The following is a 16,094-nucleotide window of genomic DNA, read 5'->3' as shown; positions in this document are numbered from 1 at the left end:
CAACAGAGATAAATAGGGGTTTCCAAAAGCTGCGAAAAGCTACAGTAACATTTCACATGTTTTGACAGAGACTGTCAACTGAAATAGCACAGTTAGTGACAGAGCAATGACAGGGAAGACATGCTCAGAATAACAGCAGACCCCAGAGCAGCCGTACCACCCCCCGCAACTTGCTGGCTTCCAGATGCCTCAGCTTACATACCTCGTGACTATTGGCCACGTTGGCTGGCGCTGGTAGCAGTTGTCACCCAATAGCAAAAAATAGTTAAAAAAAGGTAAAGGACGCATGGGTGGTTAAGTCCAGTCAAAGGTGACTAGGGGGTTGCGGCACTCATCTCGCTTTCAGGCAGAGGGAGCCGGCGTTCGTCCACAGACAGCTCTCCGGGTCATGTGGCCAGCATGACTAAACCGCTTCTAGCGCAACGGAACACCGTGACAGAAGCCAGAGCGCATGAAAATGCTGTTTACCTTCCTGCCGCAGTGCAATTTATCTGTTGCACTGGCGTGCTTTCGAACTGCTAGGTTGGCAGGAGCTGGGACAGAGATATGGGAGCTCACTCCATCGCGGGGATTCGAACCGCCAACCTTCCGATCGGCAAGCCCAAGAGGATCAGTGGTTTAGACCACAGCGCCACCCACGTCCCCTGCCCAATAGCATCTCCAGGGCATCAGGTTGGGGAAAGATGATAGAGAAGAATAAGGCATTGTGAGCTGAACGTACGGCTGGTCAGGTCATTACTTTGGTCTGTCCAGCTCAATAATGTCAACCTGATTGGCCGCAGCTCTCCAAGGTCCATCTGGAAGTGCCAGAAATTGAACTGAGGATCTTTTGCATGCAAACATGTTGTCTGCCACCAAGCAAGCACCTTTAACTATAGGCTTGATCCTGTGCATCACTTTGCTTTGAGAAAGATCTTCTCCTGTTTCACCGTAGCTTCTGCTCCAACCTGTGAACCCTTAGGGCAGGAGTGGGGAACCAGGTATTGCTAGACTGCAGCTCCCATCATTCCTGTCCATTGGCCATGCTTGTTGGGGCTGATGGGAGTTGTAGTTTAGCAAACATCTGAAGGGCCACAGGTTCCCCACAGCTTTCTCTAGGGAGATGGTGGTGCTACGAAGACAAGATATCACCGCTGCTTGTTATTATTGTTTATTACAATTTATGTTCCTTCCTCCAATAAGCTCGGGCTGTGTATATGGTCCTTGCTTTTTACTCTTGTCCACACTGTGAAATAAGCTATGCTGAAAGCGGGAGAGAGTGCACATTTGTCTCAGAGTTTTGTGTTCTCTTGTTTTCAAAGAAATTTCATTTGAGCCCTAGTTTAGACATTTTTAGAGCGCTGACGAAATCTGGTGAAAGAGAGCAGAGATCAGTCCTTGAGATTCTTGTGGTATCCCTGATTTATTATCGTGCTGGTTCAAAGATTTTCTTCAATTGACTGGTGTTTTATCTGTGAAGCAGGGGTTTTCAAAATCTTGCCTGAAGCACAAGTAATCAGCTGCTACGGTACAGTAGCAATATTGTGACATGTGGCTATGATGGGACAGGAAACGGCTGGCCCTCCAGATGTTACTGGGCTGCAACTCCAGTGGTCAGGAATGATGGGAATTGTAGTCCCACCAATATCTGGAGGACCGGGCTCCCCACAGAATAAAACAGGGTCAGAATGAATGGTTGCTAGCCACAATGGCTACATTTTTCCTCCACTGTCAGTGCCTCTGAATACTAGTCACTGAGAATCCCAGGTGGGAAGAGTGCTGTTGCGTTCAGACCCTGTTTGCGGGTTTCCTATAAGCATCTGGCCACTGTGAGAACAAGATTCTGGACTAGATAGGGCTTTGGTCTGATCCAGTAGGCTGTTCTCGTGATCAGAAAGACTCACATGTGGCCTAGAGCAAAAACAAATTCCGAGTTTGAAAATGGCCTTCCTTTTCTTCTTTTCAAACGTTCAATCTGCATACAGTACATGAATTTCAGAACTGGGTGTCTGCTTTACATGTCCATGCCTGATTTTGAATTCTGAGGAAAGATTGGCATTCCTTATGGTCTAACAGGCATGATCATTTAATGCACCGTTAATAATAATGTTTCTCCATATGGTTTTATATTGATTAAATAATCTTCCTAGCTACTTTCATAGGTTCAGGGTAGAACCATCATCCTGGGACTGTTATTCAGGCGGCAACTCGGGTGTGAATACATAATGCTCTAATTGTTAGCGTGGAATAAATACACGTTTGATCTTATCTGAACAAGCTAGCACAGAGTAATTAACTAGGTTATCTTTAATTAAATCCAATGAGGCTGTGAAGTTACCCCCGTAACAGAATTAAGTAGAACAGAAAAGCATAATTCAAATAGAAATGAATAATAATAATAATAAAAGGTTGGTGTCAAGGGAACACTGCAGCCTGGTCTGCATGACATAGAATTGTAGAGTTAGAAGGGCCCCAAACAGGCATCTAGTCCAACCTCATGCAATGCAGAAATCACAGCCCAGGAACCCATGATCGACAGCCGTCCAACCTCTGTTTTAAACCCCTACCCCTTTAAGTAGAGTCCACCACCTTCTGAGATGAGTTAATGAGTAAGTTCCAGCCAAGAGCCATTGTAGCATCAACTTCTTCAATTCAGCTGTCTGTTTTCAGGGGTAGGGACCACACACAGGAATGAGCCAAATATAGGAATGCAAGATGCTGTCTTATACTGAGTCAGGCCACTGGCCTGTATTGCCTGCACTGACTGACAGTGGCCCTCCGGGGTTTCAGCATCCTCTCTGATTGTTGTTGTTGTTGTTTAGTAGTTTAGTCGTGTCTGACTCTTTGTGACCCCATGGACCAGAGAACGCCAGGCACTCCTGTTTTCCACTGCCTCCCACAATTTGGTCAGACTCGTGCTGGTAGCTTCGAGAACACTGTCCAACCACCTCGTCCTCTGTCGTCCCCTTCTCCTTGTGCCCTCCATCTTTCCCAACATCAGGGTCTTTTCCAGGGAGTCTTCTCTTCTCATGAGGTGGCCAAAGTATTGGAGCCTCAGCTTCAGGATCTGTCCTTCCAGTGAGCACTCAGGGCTAATTTCCTTAAGAATGGATAGGTTTGATCTTCCTGCAGTCCATGGGACTCTCAAAAGTCTCCTCCAGCACCATAATTCAAAAGCATCAATTCTTTGGCGATCAGCCTTCTTGGATATCTATCTGGAAATGCTGGGGATTGAACTTGGGACCTTCAGGACGCGAAGCAGACACTCTGCTCCTGCGCTATGGTCCTCTTCCTTTTGAGGACCACGTGGATGTGCAGGATGCCAGGCAGGAAGGGCCATAGCTCAGTGATAGAGTGTCTGCCTTGCACACAGGAAATCCTGGGTTCAATCCCTAACATTTCCTGGTAAGGTTGGGAGAAACTCCTACCTGAAGCCCCGAAGAGGCATCTGCTGGTTGGTGTAGACAGTACTGAGCTGGATGGACGCAGTAGTCTGACTTGATATAAGGCAGTTTCTACATTCTTCTCCACTTTGTGACTGTCGAGGAAAGAGCTCAGCCAGAAGCCCTGGTTTGGATGGTATACAATATTGGCTCATCTTTGTGCAGTAGCAAAAAAGGAAACGGGAGGGCTGTGAGCACCTCTCCAGCAAACTTGCACATTCTCACTAAGCCATAGTACGGCTTATTGCGTTATATGGGAGCCTGGCCACTGTGTGCAGAATGTACTTACAGTATATTTGCTGCCCACTAACGTCGTTTCTTTTGTTGACAGTATAAAAACGAAGTGGCTTTCAAAAATAAATAAATGGTATTGCTTGTTTTCCAGGTGGCGGAGATGCACGGGGAACTGATAGAATTCAATGAGAGGCTGCACCGCGCTTTGATGGCTAAAGAAGCTCTTGTGACTCAGATGAGACAGGAACTCATTGATTTGAGAGGACCGGTAGGTTTTTTTTTAAAAAAAATATAATACGCATAGTAATCTTGATCTGTTTATCCAGACTGAAGTCCTAGAAAGGGCCTTTGAAGCTGAACATTGGAAGGTTCAGGATAGACAAAAGAATGTACTGCTAAACTGTTCAACTCACTCCTGCAGGAGGCAGTGGTGGCCACGAATTTGTTTAGACAAATTCCTGGAGGATGAAGCTGTTAATGGCTGCTATCCATCCCAGCTGTCTTCTTGCTTCCAGCATATCTCTGAATACCAGTTGCTGGGAATTGCAAATGGAGAGGGTGCTGTTGTGCTCAGCTCCTGCTTCCACTGTGAAAAGAGGATGATGGAGTAGATCGGCCTTTGGATATTTTCCTTAGAGATTCGTAAACAGAGGTTGGAAGGACCCACGTACCTACGGGACCGCCTCTCCTGGTATGCCCCTCTGAGGACCTTAAGGTCCACAAATGACAACACTTTGGAGGTCCCAAGTCGCAAGGTGGTTAGATTGGTCTCAACTAGGGCCAGGGCCTTTTCAGTACTGGCCCCAACTTGGTGGAACACTCTGTCACAAGAGACAGAGCTGTTCCGCATGGCCTTCGGTTTGGACTCAGTCTGACTCTTATGTTTCCCTTCCCTTATGGTTTTGAACTCTGGGCTACTATTAAAATGAGGCTGCATTTTAAATTGTATTTTAACCCGTATGTTTTTTTTTAAAAAAAAATCTTCCCCCCCCCTCTCTTATTACGTTTTTATTGTGATTTTACAGGTGGGGTATAAATAAATTTATTACTACTATCATCATCATCACCATCATAATCATCATCATTATTATTATGATGATGATCTGTCATGGATTCTTTAGCTGTATTTCCTGCATTGCAGGGGTTTTGACTAGATGACTCTTGGGCGTCCCTTCCAGCTTCACAGTTCTATAAAAATATTTATAAATGCACAGATGCTCAAATGTGAGGCATATATATATATATATATATATATATATATATATATATATATATATGCAGGTTTTGGTGTCTTCGGGTGTCTTCCCGTGTAAGAGTTGGGGTGTCTAGGCGACGTTTCGACGAGGTCTCACTCGTCATCTTCAGGCTGGTGCTTTCGGCTTCTTGTTACTGGAACAGAGCAGGATCTCAGTGTTTGAGTTCCTATAAATACTGTTGAGGGGGTGTGGTGTATAGCCTCCAACGTTCTGGGCAGAGAGGAAGTTCCCAGGTTAGTGTGCCTTTTCTTCTTTTGTTCATTAATTACTTGAGGGATATCTTGAGTGATTTCTTGAGTGATATTCTGAGTACCACTTAGGAGGGTCATTAGGTGTGGATTAGTTGCTAAAGCTTTCGTGTCTTGACCTCTTGAGCTTGTGAAGAGTTTTTCTGAGAAGATGGCTGTACTGCAAATAGTTGTGCTCTGGCTTGGCTTCGTGTATAGGGGCGAGCTGTGGTTTTGTGCACAGGGTTTTTGCACAGGGCACAAAACCACAGCTCGCCCCTATACACGAAGCCAAGGCAGAGCACAACTATTTGCAGTACAGCCATCTTCTCAGAAAAACTCTTCACAAGCTCAAGAGGTCAAGACACGAAAGCTTTAGCAACTAATCCACACCTAATGACCCTCCTAAGTGGTACTCAGAATATCACTCAAGAAATCACTCAAGATATCCCTCAAGTAATTAATGAACAAAAGAAGAAAAGGCACACTAACCTGGGAACTTCCTCTCTGCCCAGAACGTTGGAGGCTATACACCACACCCCCTCAACAGTATTTATAGGAACTCAAACACTGAGATCCTGCTCTGTTCCAGTAACAAGAAGCCGAAAGCACCAGCCTGAAGATGACGAGTGAGACCTCGTCGAAACGTCGCCTAGACACCCCAACTCTTACACGGGAAGACACCCGAAGACACCAAAACCTGCATTCCTGTACCCGTGAAAATCTGCGAAAGCAAAAATATATATATATATATATATATATATATATATATATATATATATATATATATATATATTGTCATTTCTTTGAACATTTGGCTTTATTTATCCAAGTAGAGGATTAAGACATTTTGAAACAGGTTAAAGATAAAGTAATCTGTGTCTAGCAGATAATGTTGTATAAGCAGCTGTTAAAACAAGCGTTTGCTACCAGTTCCCAAATTTCTCAGCAAGGGCAGGAAAGGGGGAGGTGGAAAAATTAAAATAGCAGTGAGACACGTGGGTGTGGGAGGCTTTGATAACCACAGACAGCTTTCTCTTTCTAGGAATTTTTTCTGTCTTCTCACTGGGGAACACAAATATATTTCGCTGGTGTTAATCTGGCGAGTGTGGCAGCAAAATCTATTGAGCTGCCAGTTTTATTTACATCCGTAAGAATGCAAATGCCCTGTATGCAAAGGAGACTGGGCAGCTGTGCTCATTCTTCTACAGTGAGTAATCTACAACACATCTGCAGTGATTAGAGTTCACAAAATTAGATTCCAAAATGCAGTCCATCCTACTTTGGCTAACGCAAAACTTGAGATGGTCTGATCTGTTTTGAGAAAAGGAAGAATATCAAAACTTGAATGGCCCAAGGCAAGCAAGAAATTGAAAACTGCCACAGGCAACTAATACGGTTGCTTTAAAAAGCAAAGGTAATCAGGTTGGTCCATAAGGGGTAGCGGGGCAGCCCTTCAAAAAATCCATAGCTGGGCAATAATTTTATTGGAAACAACCAGCATATCATAGGATATTGGCAATCTTCCTTGTTCTCCAGAACTCTTCATCAGGCACAACTTGGTAACTGTAGGACCAGGTCTTCAGCCTCTGCTCCAATACGGAGATTGTAGACATAACAAATCTTTGGTTGTTGTTGTTTAGTTGTGTCCGACTCTTTGTGACCCCATGGACCAGAGCACGCCAGGCACTCCTGTCTTCCACTGCCTCCCGCAGTTTGTTCAGACTTCTAGAACACTGTCCAACCATCTCGTCCTCTGCCGTCCCCTTCTCCTTGTGCCCTCCATCTTTCCCAACATCAGGGTCTTTTCCAGGGAGTCTTCTCTTCTCAGGAGGTGGCCAAAGTATTGGAGCCTCAGCTTCAGGATCTGTCCTTCCAGTGAGCACTCAGGGCTGATTTCCTTCAGAATGGATAGGTTTGATCTTCTTGCAGTCCATGGGACTCTCAAGAGTCTCCTCCAGCACCAGAATTCAAAAGCATCAATTCTTTGGCGATCAGCCTTCTTTATGGTCCAGCTCTCACCTCCATACATCACTCCTGGGAAAACCATAGCTTTAACTACACAGACTCTTTGGTAGGTGCTGCAGTTGTGAAGTTTGCTCATGCAAGATGTACTGATGGCCACCAACCTGGGTGGTTTTAGAAAAGTATTGGGCAAATCTATGGCAGATTTAGGCTATCAGTGGCTATTTTCCACTGCCATTGTTAGAGGCAGCATGTCTCTGAATGATCATTGCTGGGGATTTTAAGGACTGAGAAGGCTACAGAGCTCAGGTCCTGCTTGCTGGCTTCCCATAGGCATCTGTTTGGCCATTGTGAGAACAGGATGCTGGAATAGACGGGGAGTTGCCCTTACCCAGCAAGGCTCTTTTGGGAGTCTAAGGCCACACACCTATCTGAAGAAGTGTGCATGCACCCGAAAGCTTATACAGTGGTACCTCAGGTTACATACGCTTCAGGTTACATACGCTTCAGGTTACAGACTCCTCTGACCCAGAAATAGTACCTCGGGTTAAGAACTTTGCTTCAGGATGAGAACATAAATCGTGCTCTGGCGGCGCAGCAGCAGCAGGAGACCCCATTAGCTAAAGTGGTACCTCAGGTTAAGAACAGTTTCAGGTTAAGTACGGACCTCTGGAACAAATTAAGTACTTAACCCGAGGTACCACTGTAACTAGAAAATGGGTAGGCAAACTAAGTCCTGGGGGCCGGATCTGGCCCAGTCGCCTTCTAAATCTGGCCCGCGGACGGTCTGGGAATCAGCGTGTTTTTACATGAGTAGAATGTGCCCTTTTATTTAAAATGCATCTCTGGGCTATTTGTGGGGCATACAAATTTGTTCATTTCCCCTTAAAAAATATATTCCGGCCCCCCACAAAGTCTGAGGGACAGTGGACCGGCCCCCTGCTGAAAAAGTTTAAGGACCTCTGACCTAGAATAAACTTAGTTGGTCTCTAAGGTGCTACTGGACTATTTTTTATTTCGACCACACACCTAGGTTTCCAAAATGAAGAAGCAACAGTTGCTAGATTGGAGAGTGGTGCCACCTGGGGAGAGGAGGAGATGGTTTGAGGAAAGTGGCAAGGGTCCAGCAGATTCATGGGGTTTCATAAACAGTGTGCGAAATGCAAGCACTCCTACAGAATGGAACAGCAGGATAAAGAGGGTCTTAGGAAAGCCACCTGTAAAAATAGGTAACTTTGGCCATGCCAGAGCTTAACTTTGAAGGGTATTCTTTATTCATTCATTAATTTTGTGGAAAATGCATTTTTAAAGAAATGGGTCCCCCACTGGCATAGAAAAATATAGTAGTGGTAAATTTTCCGTTACAGAAAACGCTCAGCGCTATATGGACGCTGTCTTCCTTCCTTCATCTTCATTGCCATCATCTGTGTTAAGAAATGGGACATTTCTGCCTGATTTCTTGATGTAGTTGCAAGCTGATCTCCCACCATTTGGTAGGTTTGTAAATTTAGTCAGAATGTCTTCAAGAGGAGAACTAGTGTTTGTGGGGGGGTGGATATCATTATAAATAAGATTATGATGGATGACAAGGAGACGGTGTCCTTTGCAACAGACTCCTGTCCTTTTGAAGCCATATAAAATAATTAGGTGGCAGAATTCTTTATTATGTGCTTCACAAATACATTGGCATGGACTAGAGTTTAATTGTGGTACTGCTAACTATAAATTTTGGAATGAAATCTTAAGGGCAAGTCAAACTTAGTGGTACATCCAATGGTGGATTTTGTAAGTAGAATAGCTCTGTTTAATTTTAGTCTAGCTGAACATTAAGCATCAATTTTGCTTACCGAGTGTACTTTGACCCTCAGCCTTGCTTGTGAAATATCATTTCTTGACTGTCAGTAAGTAGGGAAACCTAGACTGCAGGTAAAACAAACAAATTGTGCGATCAGGATAAATTCGGCAAATGCGGTCCGTTTGCTATGCAGGTTGCTTAGCTACTGCTCACAAAATGTCATCCTTTCTAACAGCGTTAGAAATAATATAATCATTAATAAATGCAAGGTATAGAAATTATTATTAAATGTGCAACATTATCATCATCATCATCATCATCATCATCATCATCATCATTATTATTATTGGCCACCTTTCAGGATACAAATCCTTCTAAAGTGGCATACAAGTAAAATCAAAATACACGAATAAACATGATCTACATATAAGTAGCCATCAAGATCCTTCCTACTGGGGAGCTGGTGGTAGATGGCATGTTGGGGGTGGAAGGGAGGTAGGGGACAAGTGGCTGGAGTAGGAAGAGGGATTTTGAGTCTGTGTTCCCTTGCCTTCTGTTCTCTCTGCTTAGTGTGGTCATTATATAAACCAGGGGTAACACCCCCCCCTTTTTTTAGGGCTGTGGGCATGTTTTGGTTTTTGAGCAAGTGTCATGGATACCGTCTTCTCTGGTCACTTCTCTGCCGTTCCCCTAAATTACCCCCCCCCCAAAAAAAGCTAGAAGAAGAGAGTATTCGAGTGTGCATAAACAGGACAGGTTTTGCCTTGCATCCAGTGGAATTAATCCGAGCTTTGAAGAGACCGTAGATATGAAAGAGGAAGCGTGAAAGAGCGTTGGACTTCCAACTTCCTCCTTCAGCTCTTTGCCCTTTTCAAGGGAGGGCCAAGGGTTCCCCATACCTGGGACACAAGGACCTGTCTCAGGACCAAGCTAGATAATACGTTAGTATATTTCTGTGCCATTTAATGCAAGCAATTTCATTTCACATCAATTGCCAGCGGGAGCCCTCTGACCCAGCATGGGACCCCCTACTATTGGGTGGGGGCGAGGGGGGCTGTAATCCTTGGTCTCCCACAGTGGTCCCAATTGGGAACTTATCACCGACATTTGCAATTTTGCTTGGGGGGGGGGGGGGAAGACCCTCTGTTGAAGCAAATGAGAATTTCCCTCCAACGCAAACAGCGTATAATACACGGACCCATTTAGGCCAGTACTGTCTACTTCAGTGATGGCCAAACTTGGCCCTCCAGCTGTTTTGGGACTACAATTCCCATCATCCCTGACCACTGGTCCTGTTAGCTAGGGATGATGGGTGTTGTAGTCCCAAAACAGCTGGAGGGCCAAGTTTGGCCATCACTGGTCTACTTTGACTGCTGGTCGTTCTTGAGGGTCTTGGTCTAACTCTGCGGCTTCATTCTATATGTGTAGTTGCCAGTGATAGGTCTGTTACCTGTTTGTGCATTTAAACCATGTGCTCTGATGCTCTCCATTTCCCCCCTGCCCCCCCCCGTTGCAAAATGTCTTTAAAGCATCAGATGATAAATGCCAAAAGTCTCCAGCTGAAATAATGTTGTTTAATCACTTCATTCCTCCTAGTCATCGAAGTACCCTTAGCTTCAAATGCATTTTTAAAGATGTCCAGCTTTGGAGAAATGTGGAATAATAAGCACTCTCCATCAATACAACATATTTAAGCTATTCATAGCTGAAGGGAAGGGAATGTAAAGTGTTAGATTCCCTCTGTCCCTTTATATTCATCATGGAGTCAAGCAACTAGATATTAAAAAATCTGGTTCAGTTTCCAGGTTGTGCTAGAGCTGTAAATATAGAAAAGCCTGTAATATAAATGAAAAGTACTAGGAACACTCTTTTATGAAGGGGGGGGGGGCATAGCAGTTTTGCTATCTATCTAGAGTGGTTTTGCCTCCTCTTAGCATATTTGTACTCACTTTTTCTACCCAGACTTTCTCTTTGAAAGACCAACTCTAAACTAAATGCCCGTGTTTAATACTGCCTCCGAATTCCTAGGCCATAATGATATGAAGTGTTTGCGAGTTATTCTGCATCAGCTGGTGCAAAATGAAGGGAATATATTGAAATGTGTATGCAAGATGTATTTCTGTTGTAAGTAACCTGGTACTTAATTGCTGCTGATTAATCACCCTTCAGGAAAATTGAGTATAATTTGCTGCAAAGAGGTCTTTAAGTGATTTCTGCGCAACAGTTGCAGGGAAACTTTTGGACCATTCAAAACTAGTGCTAAGCTTAAAGACACATACGGATCTTTCCCTTTCCTAGGTAGAGAACGGAGCTTGTTCTTCCTCCCAGTGAGCCTCACTCCCTTTTCTTTCAACTTTTTTCTTCTTCTGCTTCTCCACTTTCTGTGTTGCTGTTTTTAAAATTATTCTGTCCCCTGCTGGACCACAATGGTGTTGTAAGACATGAATCAATGGCAGAGAGGTACAGTGGTTAGAATTTCAGAACTAGGACTTGGGAGACCAGGGTTCAGAATCCCACTCAGCCACGATTCTGACTGACCCGAGTGACAGTTAAAACTTTTTCAGAATCGTCACTGTTAAAAACATTCTTAAAGCAGTTACGCTTAAAAGCTTTCTCTCACCAACATTGTCAGATACAGTGTCTTTCAGCCATCAGGTGCCTATCTAATGTTTTCAATTTCCACTTGGAAGTCAATACAGTGGTACCTTGGCTTAAGAACAGTCCTGTTTATGAATGATTTGGTTTACGAACTCTGCAAAACCGGAATTAGTGTTCCGGTTTGCGAATCTTACCTTGGTCTACAAACGGAAACTGAATGGTGGAAGGGCACCGGCAGTGGGAGGTCTCATTAAAGAAAGTGCGCCTCGTTTTAAGAACGGATTTGGTTTAATAACGGACCTCAGGAACGGATTAAGTTTGTAAACAGAAGTACCACTGTAATGAAGGAGACAGATGCACCTTGCCATGGTTGGCATCTCACTAATGTTGCCATTAATTTGATTTTGAATTGATTTTAAAATGAATTGATTTTAGAATGCTGTGTTACTTTTATTGTTGTTAGCCGCTCTGAGCCTGGCTTCGGTTGGGGAGGATGGGATATAAATAAAAAAATATTATTATTATATGGGGAACTTCCACTGAGAAGCTTCTATCATGATGGGTCAATAGCATCTTAGCTTCTCCCAGAGGTGGCATCACCAATTGAGGCCTCACCTGCCAGTTGTAGGGGCCGAGAGGATTAATATTGGAGGTTTCCTCTTTTAAAAGCTGCGTAATAACATTTGCATCATCTTCCAAGAAAACAGGGTAGCTTTGGCAATGGAGTGGCTAAGTGGGAGAGAGGTGATGTCCCCAGTTTGTGTGGGGCCTTGGAGAGGCATGAACAGTCTATATGGCTTTAGGTAAGCTGCCATCCATCAGCCCCAGGGCTCCTTCCCAGCCAGTCTGCATTAGGAAGTTAATGACTTGCCTTTGTAAGTATTCATAGGGCAAGGTTTCCCAAACTTGGGTCTCCAGCTGTTGTTGGACTAGAACTCTCATCATCCCTAGATAGCAGGACCAGTGGTCAGAGATGATGGGAACTGTAGTCCAAAAACAGCTGGAGACCCAAGTTTGGGAAAGCCTTCTTAGGGTGTGTTCTCTGAATACTGTTCAACATGCTGTATGAATGCTGGTTTATAATAATAAATAACTGGTAAAATATTATGAACAATACCTTTATAATCTTATAGCAAATGGGTGTTGATCAGTAGATTGTTGTTCAGCGCTGTTCATCTGCATCACTGCAGTTTTTCAAGGCAGAAATTTTGTTCATCGTGATTTTTGGCCCCTTTCCATGGTTGCCGCACAACACAGAGGAAAATATGTACATCTAAAATCACATTGCATTAGCATAATGACTTAGGCTTCCTCCAGAACTCTTGCAAATGACTTCCTCATTGAAGTCAGGAAAGGTGCGTTGAAAGTGAGTCTGTATGCGCAGTGAAGATCTTACCGTGAGTTATTTCTCCCTGTTGTTCCTTTGTGATTGCTGCTACTTACGAATGTACCCCTGCGGGGCTGAAATTGAGGTACAATAATGGGAATCGGGACGTTAGTTTTCAATGGATGACTTTAATGTCCAATTGCATCTGCAGCAGATGTGCTAGGGGTCTCGGTTGACGATGATGATCCCATCTGGTGTTTCTGCCACCAAGCCCATGCTGAATTAATCAGCAAACAGTATATTACCATTCAGCCTTAATATTAGACCCTTTCTTCCTGGAGAAGCTACACCCCCCACACACCCCTGATGTAGGTTTAGTCACAACTGATACTGCACACTTTCTGGATGGGTTGGTAGTGCTGTTTTTCATGCACTTGCCACAGGACATCAGTGGCAGAAATCCCAGAGAGCTGGGGATAGGTTTTTAAAATAATGCCCCCCACCCCATTTTAAGGTCAGCTGCAGTGAGCATTCAGTTTGCAACTTAAGGGTTAATGTTTAAGCCAACCAGCCAAGAGAGAGATGGGTGGGGGTGTTGCTTAGTAACCGGTCAGAGGGGCATGATGTTCAGGGAGGGAATACTCTACCCTCATTGGCTGTTGAGTTCTGAGGGAGTTTTCTTCTGCGTTTAGTTGTATATATCTTCCTGAAACGAACAAGGCCTGACCTAAGAAAGACACAACCCCTCCATTCCGTGTATGTAATACAGTAGCCATCCCCATTACATGTCATCCATGGGGGCTTAGTGGAGGGTCAGATTGGACCACAAGGAAGGGGGCGGGAATGTTAGACAACTTGCTGTGGAAGATTGTGCTCTTAGAGCTGCATTAGCGCCAATCACAATTATCTAAATGTCTCTTGCAAAGGTTAGATGCTTCATGAATAATTCCTTCAGCTCCCTAACCTGAAACTCCTCTAGGTAAAATAATCAGCAACTTTTGATGGCAGAGATAATGGGGGCATAATTACATCAGAAGGTACTGCATTTTAAAGGACACCGATTTAAAGGTCGCCTGGTGCTAGAGTTACTGATGTCCAAAATGCAGCGGTGTGGTGCTTGCTTTGAAGGTTATTATTGTGCATGGTAAAAAATCTAGGCACTTTCTTTTTTTAAAAAAAAATCTGATTCTAAAAATCAGAAGGATAATTAAGCATCAAATCATATAGAATATGGTGCTTATTTCTTAGGTAACTGTGGTTGGAATTTGTCAGAAGAGTTAATGAGATGTGAGGACGTGTCTCCCGAATTGGCATCCCACGAGATGAATATCTCCCCCCCCCCCAAGTATACAAATTTAAATTGTTTTATCAAAACCCAATTTCTTTAATCAGGTAACATCACTAGTGCAAATTTAATTGAGGTTCTTCAGAAAGCTTTCTCCTTGCAGGAAAAGAAAGAAAGACACTGAGTTAAAAGGCTACCCAGTCAGGAAGACAGATTGCAGTGAACCCCGTCTAGTGATAAAACAGATGTGAGACCTTTAAGACCATGTGATTTATTAGTTTTATTTTTTTATGTTTGTATCCTCTGGGTGATGTACATGGAGTTCTTCCAGTTTATTTTCACAACAGCCCTGTCCAGTGATAGGTTAGGTAAGAGGTGAGAAACTTTATTTCAGCATCTGTCTTCCATTACAGTGGTGCCTCGCAAGACGAAATTAATTCGTTCCGCAATTCTCTTCGTCTTGCGGGTTTTTCGTCTTGCGATGCACGGTTTCCCATAGGAATGCATTGAAAATCAATTAATGCGTTCCTAGGGAAACCACCTTCAGGCCAGGTCCGGGGACAGTCTGTCCCCGGACCTCTTCTGAAGGCTGGGGGGGGGGACAAGGGCTTTTCTTCCCACCCCCAGCATTTTAAAAAACCCTGGGACAGCGGAGGACTTCTCCGCTGTGCGGGGCGATCTTAAAATGCTGGCGGGCGGCATTTTAAAATCGCTCCGGACAGCGGAGGACTTCTCCGCTGTCCGGGGCGATTTAAAAGCCCCTGGGAAGGCAGGCAGGGGGGACAAAGACTTTCGCCCCCTGCCCGCCTTCAGAAGGTGTCCCTGCCCCCCCGCCCCACTTCGGAACAGCTTTCTGAAGTGGGGCGGCGGGGCCAGGTGTCCCCGCCCCCGCGCCCCACTTCGGAACACCTTTCCAAAGTGGGGCGGCGGGGCCAGGTGTCCCTGCCCCCCCCGCCCCACTTCGGAACAGCTTTCTGAAGTGGGGCGGCGGGGCCAGGTGTCCCCGCCCCCGCGCCCCACTTCGGAACACCTTTCCAAAGTGGGGCGGCGGGGCCAGGTGTCCCTGCCCCCCCGCCCCACTTCGGAACAGCTTTCTGAAGTGGGGCAGCGGGGCCAGGTGTCCCCGCCCCCGCGCCCCACTTCGGAACACCTTTCCGAAGTGGGGCGGCGGGGCCAGGTGGGGCAGCAGGGCGCCCAGGCCTCGCAGATCTCTCCCCCAGCAGCGGCAGCGTTGCCGCTGCTGGCGGAGACTTGCCGGCATGCCGAAGCCTGCGCGCAGCGCGCCCAGGCCTCGCAGATCTCTCCCCCAGCAGCGGCAGCGTTGCCGCTGCTGGCGGAGACTTGCCGGCATGCCCAGGCTTCGCAGATCTCTCCCCCAGCAGCGGCAGCGTTGCCGCTGCTGGCGGAGACTTGCCGGCATGCCCAGGCTTCGCAGATCTCTCCCCCAGCAGCGGCAGCGTTGCCGCTGCTGGCGGAGACTTGCCGGCATGCCCAGGCTTCGCAGATCTCTCCCCCAGCAGCGGCAGCGTTGCCGCTGCTGGCGGAGACTTGCCGGCATGCCGAAGCCTGCGCGCAGCGCGCCCAGGCCTCGCAGATCTCTCCCCCAGCAGCGGCAGCGTTGCCGCTGCTGGCGGAGACTTGCCGGCATGCCCAGGCTTCGCAGATCTCTCCCCCAGCAGCGGCAGCGTTGCCGCTGCTGGCGGAGACTTGCCGGCATGCCGAAGCCTGCGCGCAGCGCGCCCAGGCCTCGCAGATCTCTCCCCCAGCAGCGGCAGCGTTGCCGCTGCTGGCGGAGACTTGCCGGCATGCCCAGGCTTCGCAGATCTCTCCCCCAGCAGCGGCAGCGTTGCCGCTGCTGGCGGAGACTTGCCGGCATGCCGAAGCCTGCGCGCAGCGCGCCCAGGCCTCCCAGATCTCTCCCCCAGCAGCGGCAGCGTTGCCGCTGCTGGCGGAGACTTGCCGGCATGCCCAGGCTTCGCAGATCT

At 46.2% G+C, this 16,094-nt stretch overlaps 1 protein-coding gene across 4 annotated transcripts in view; it reads left to right on the top strand.

The window, feature by feature from the left end:
- SNX29 (sorting nexin 29) overlaps positions 1–16,094 on the top strand; it is a 238,673-nt gene that overhangs the window by 106,796 nt on the left and 115,783 nt on the right. For all 4 annotated transcript variants that reach the window (XM_081169473.1, XM_081169470.1, XM_081169471.1 and 1 more), the window contains one exon: positions 3,808–3,924. In XM_081169473.1, coding sequence (XP_081025599.1) covers positions 3,808–3,924 — 117 coding nt within the window. The remainder of the gene's footprint in view (positions 1–3,807; positions 3,925–16,094) is intronic.

This window comes from Podarcis bocagei (genome assembly GCF_964188305.1).
Source record: "Podarcis bocagei genome assembly, chromosome: 14".
Lineage (NCBI taxonomy): Eukaryota > Metazoa > Chordata > Lepidosauria > Squamata > Lacertidae > Podarcis > Podarcis bocagei.
Note: the sequence above shows the minus strand (reverse complement) of the source record. Positions and strands in the feature narration are given on the sequence as shown.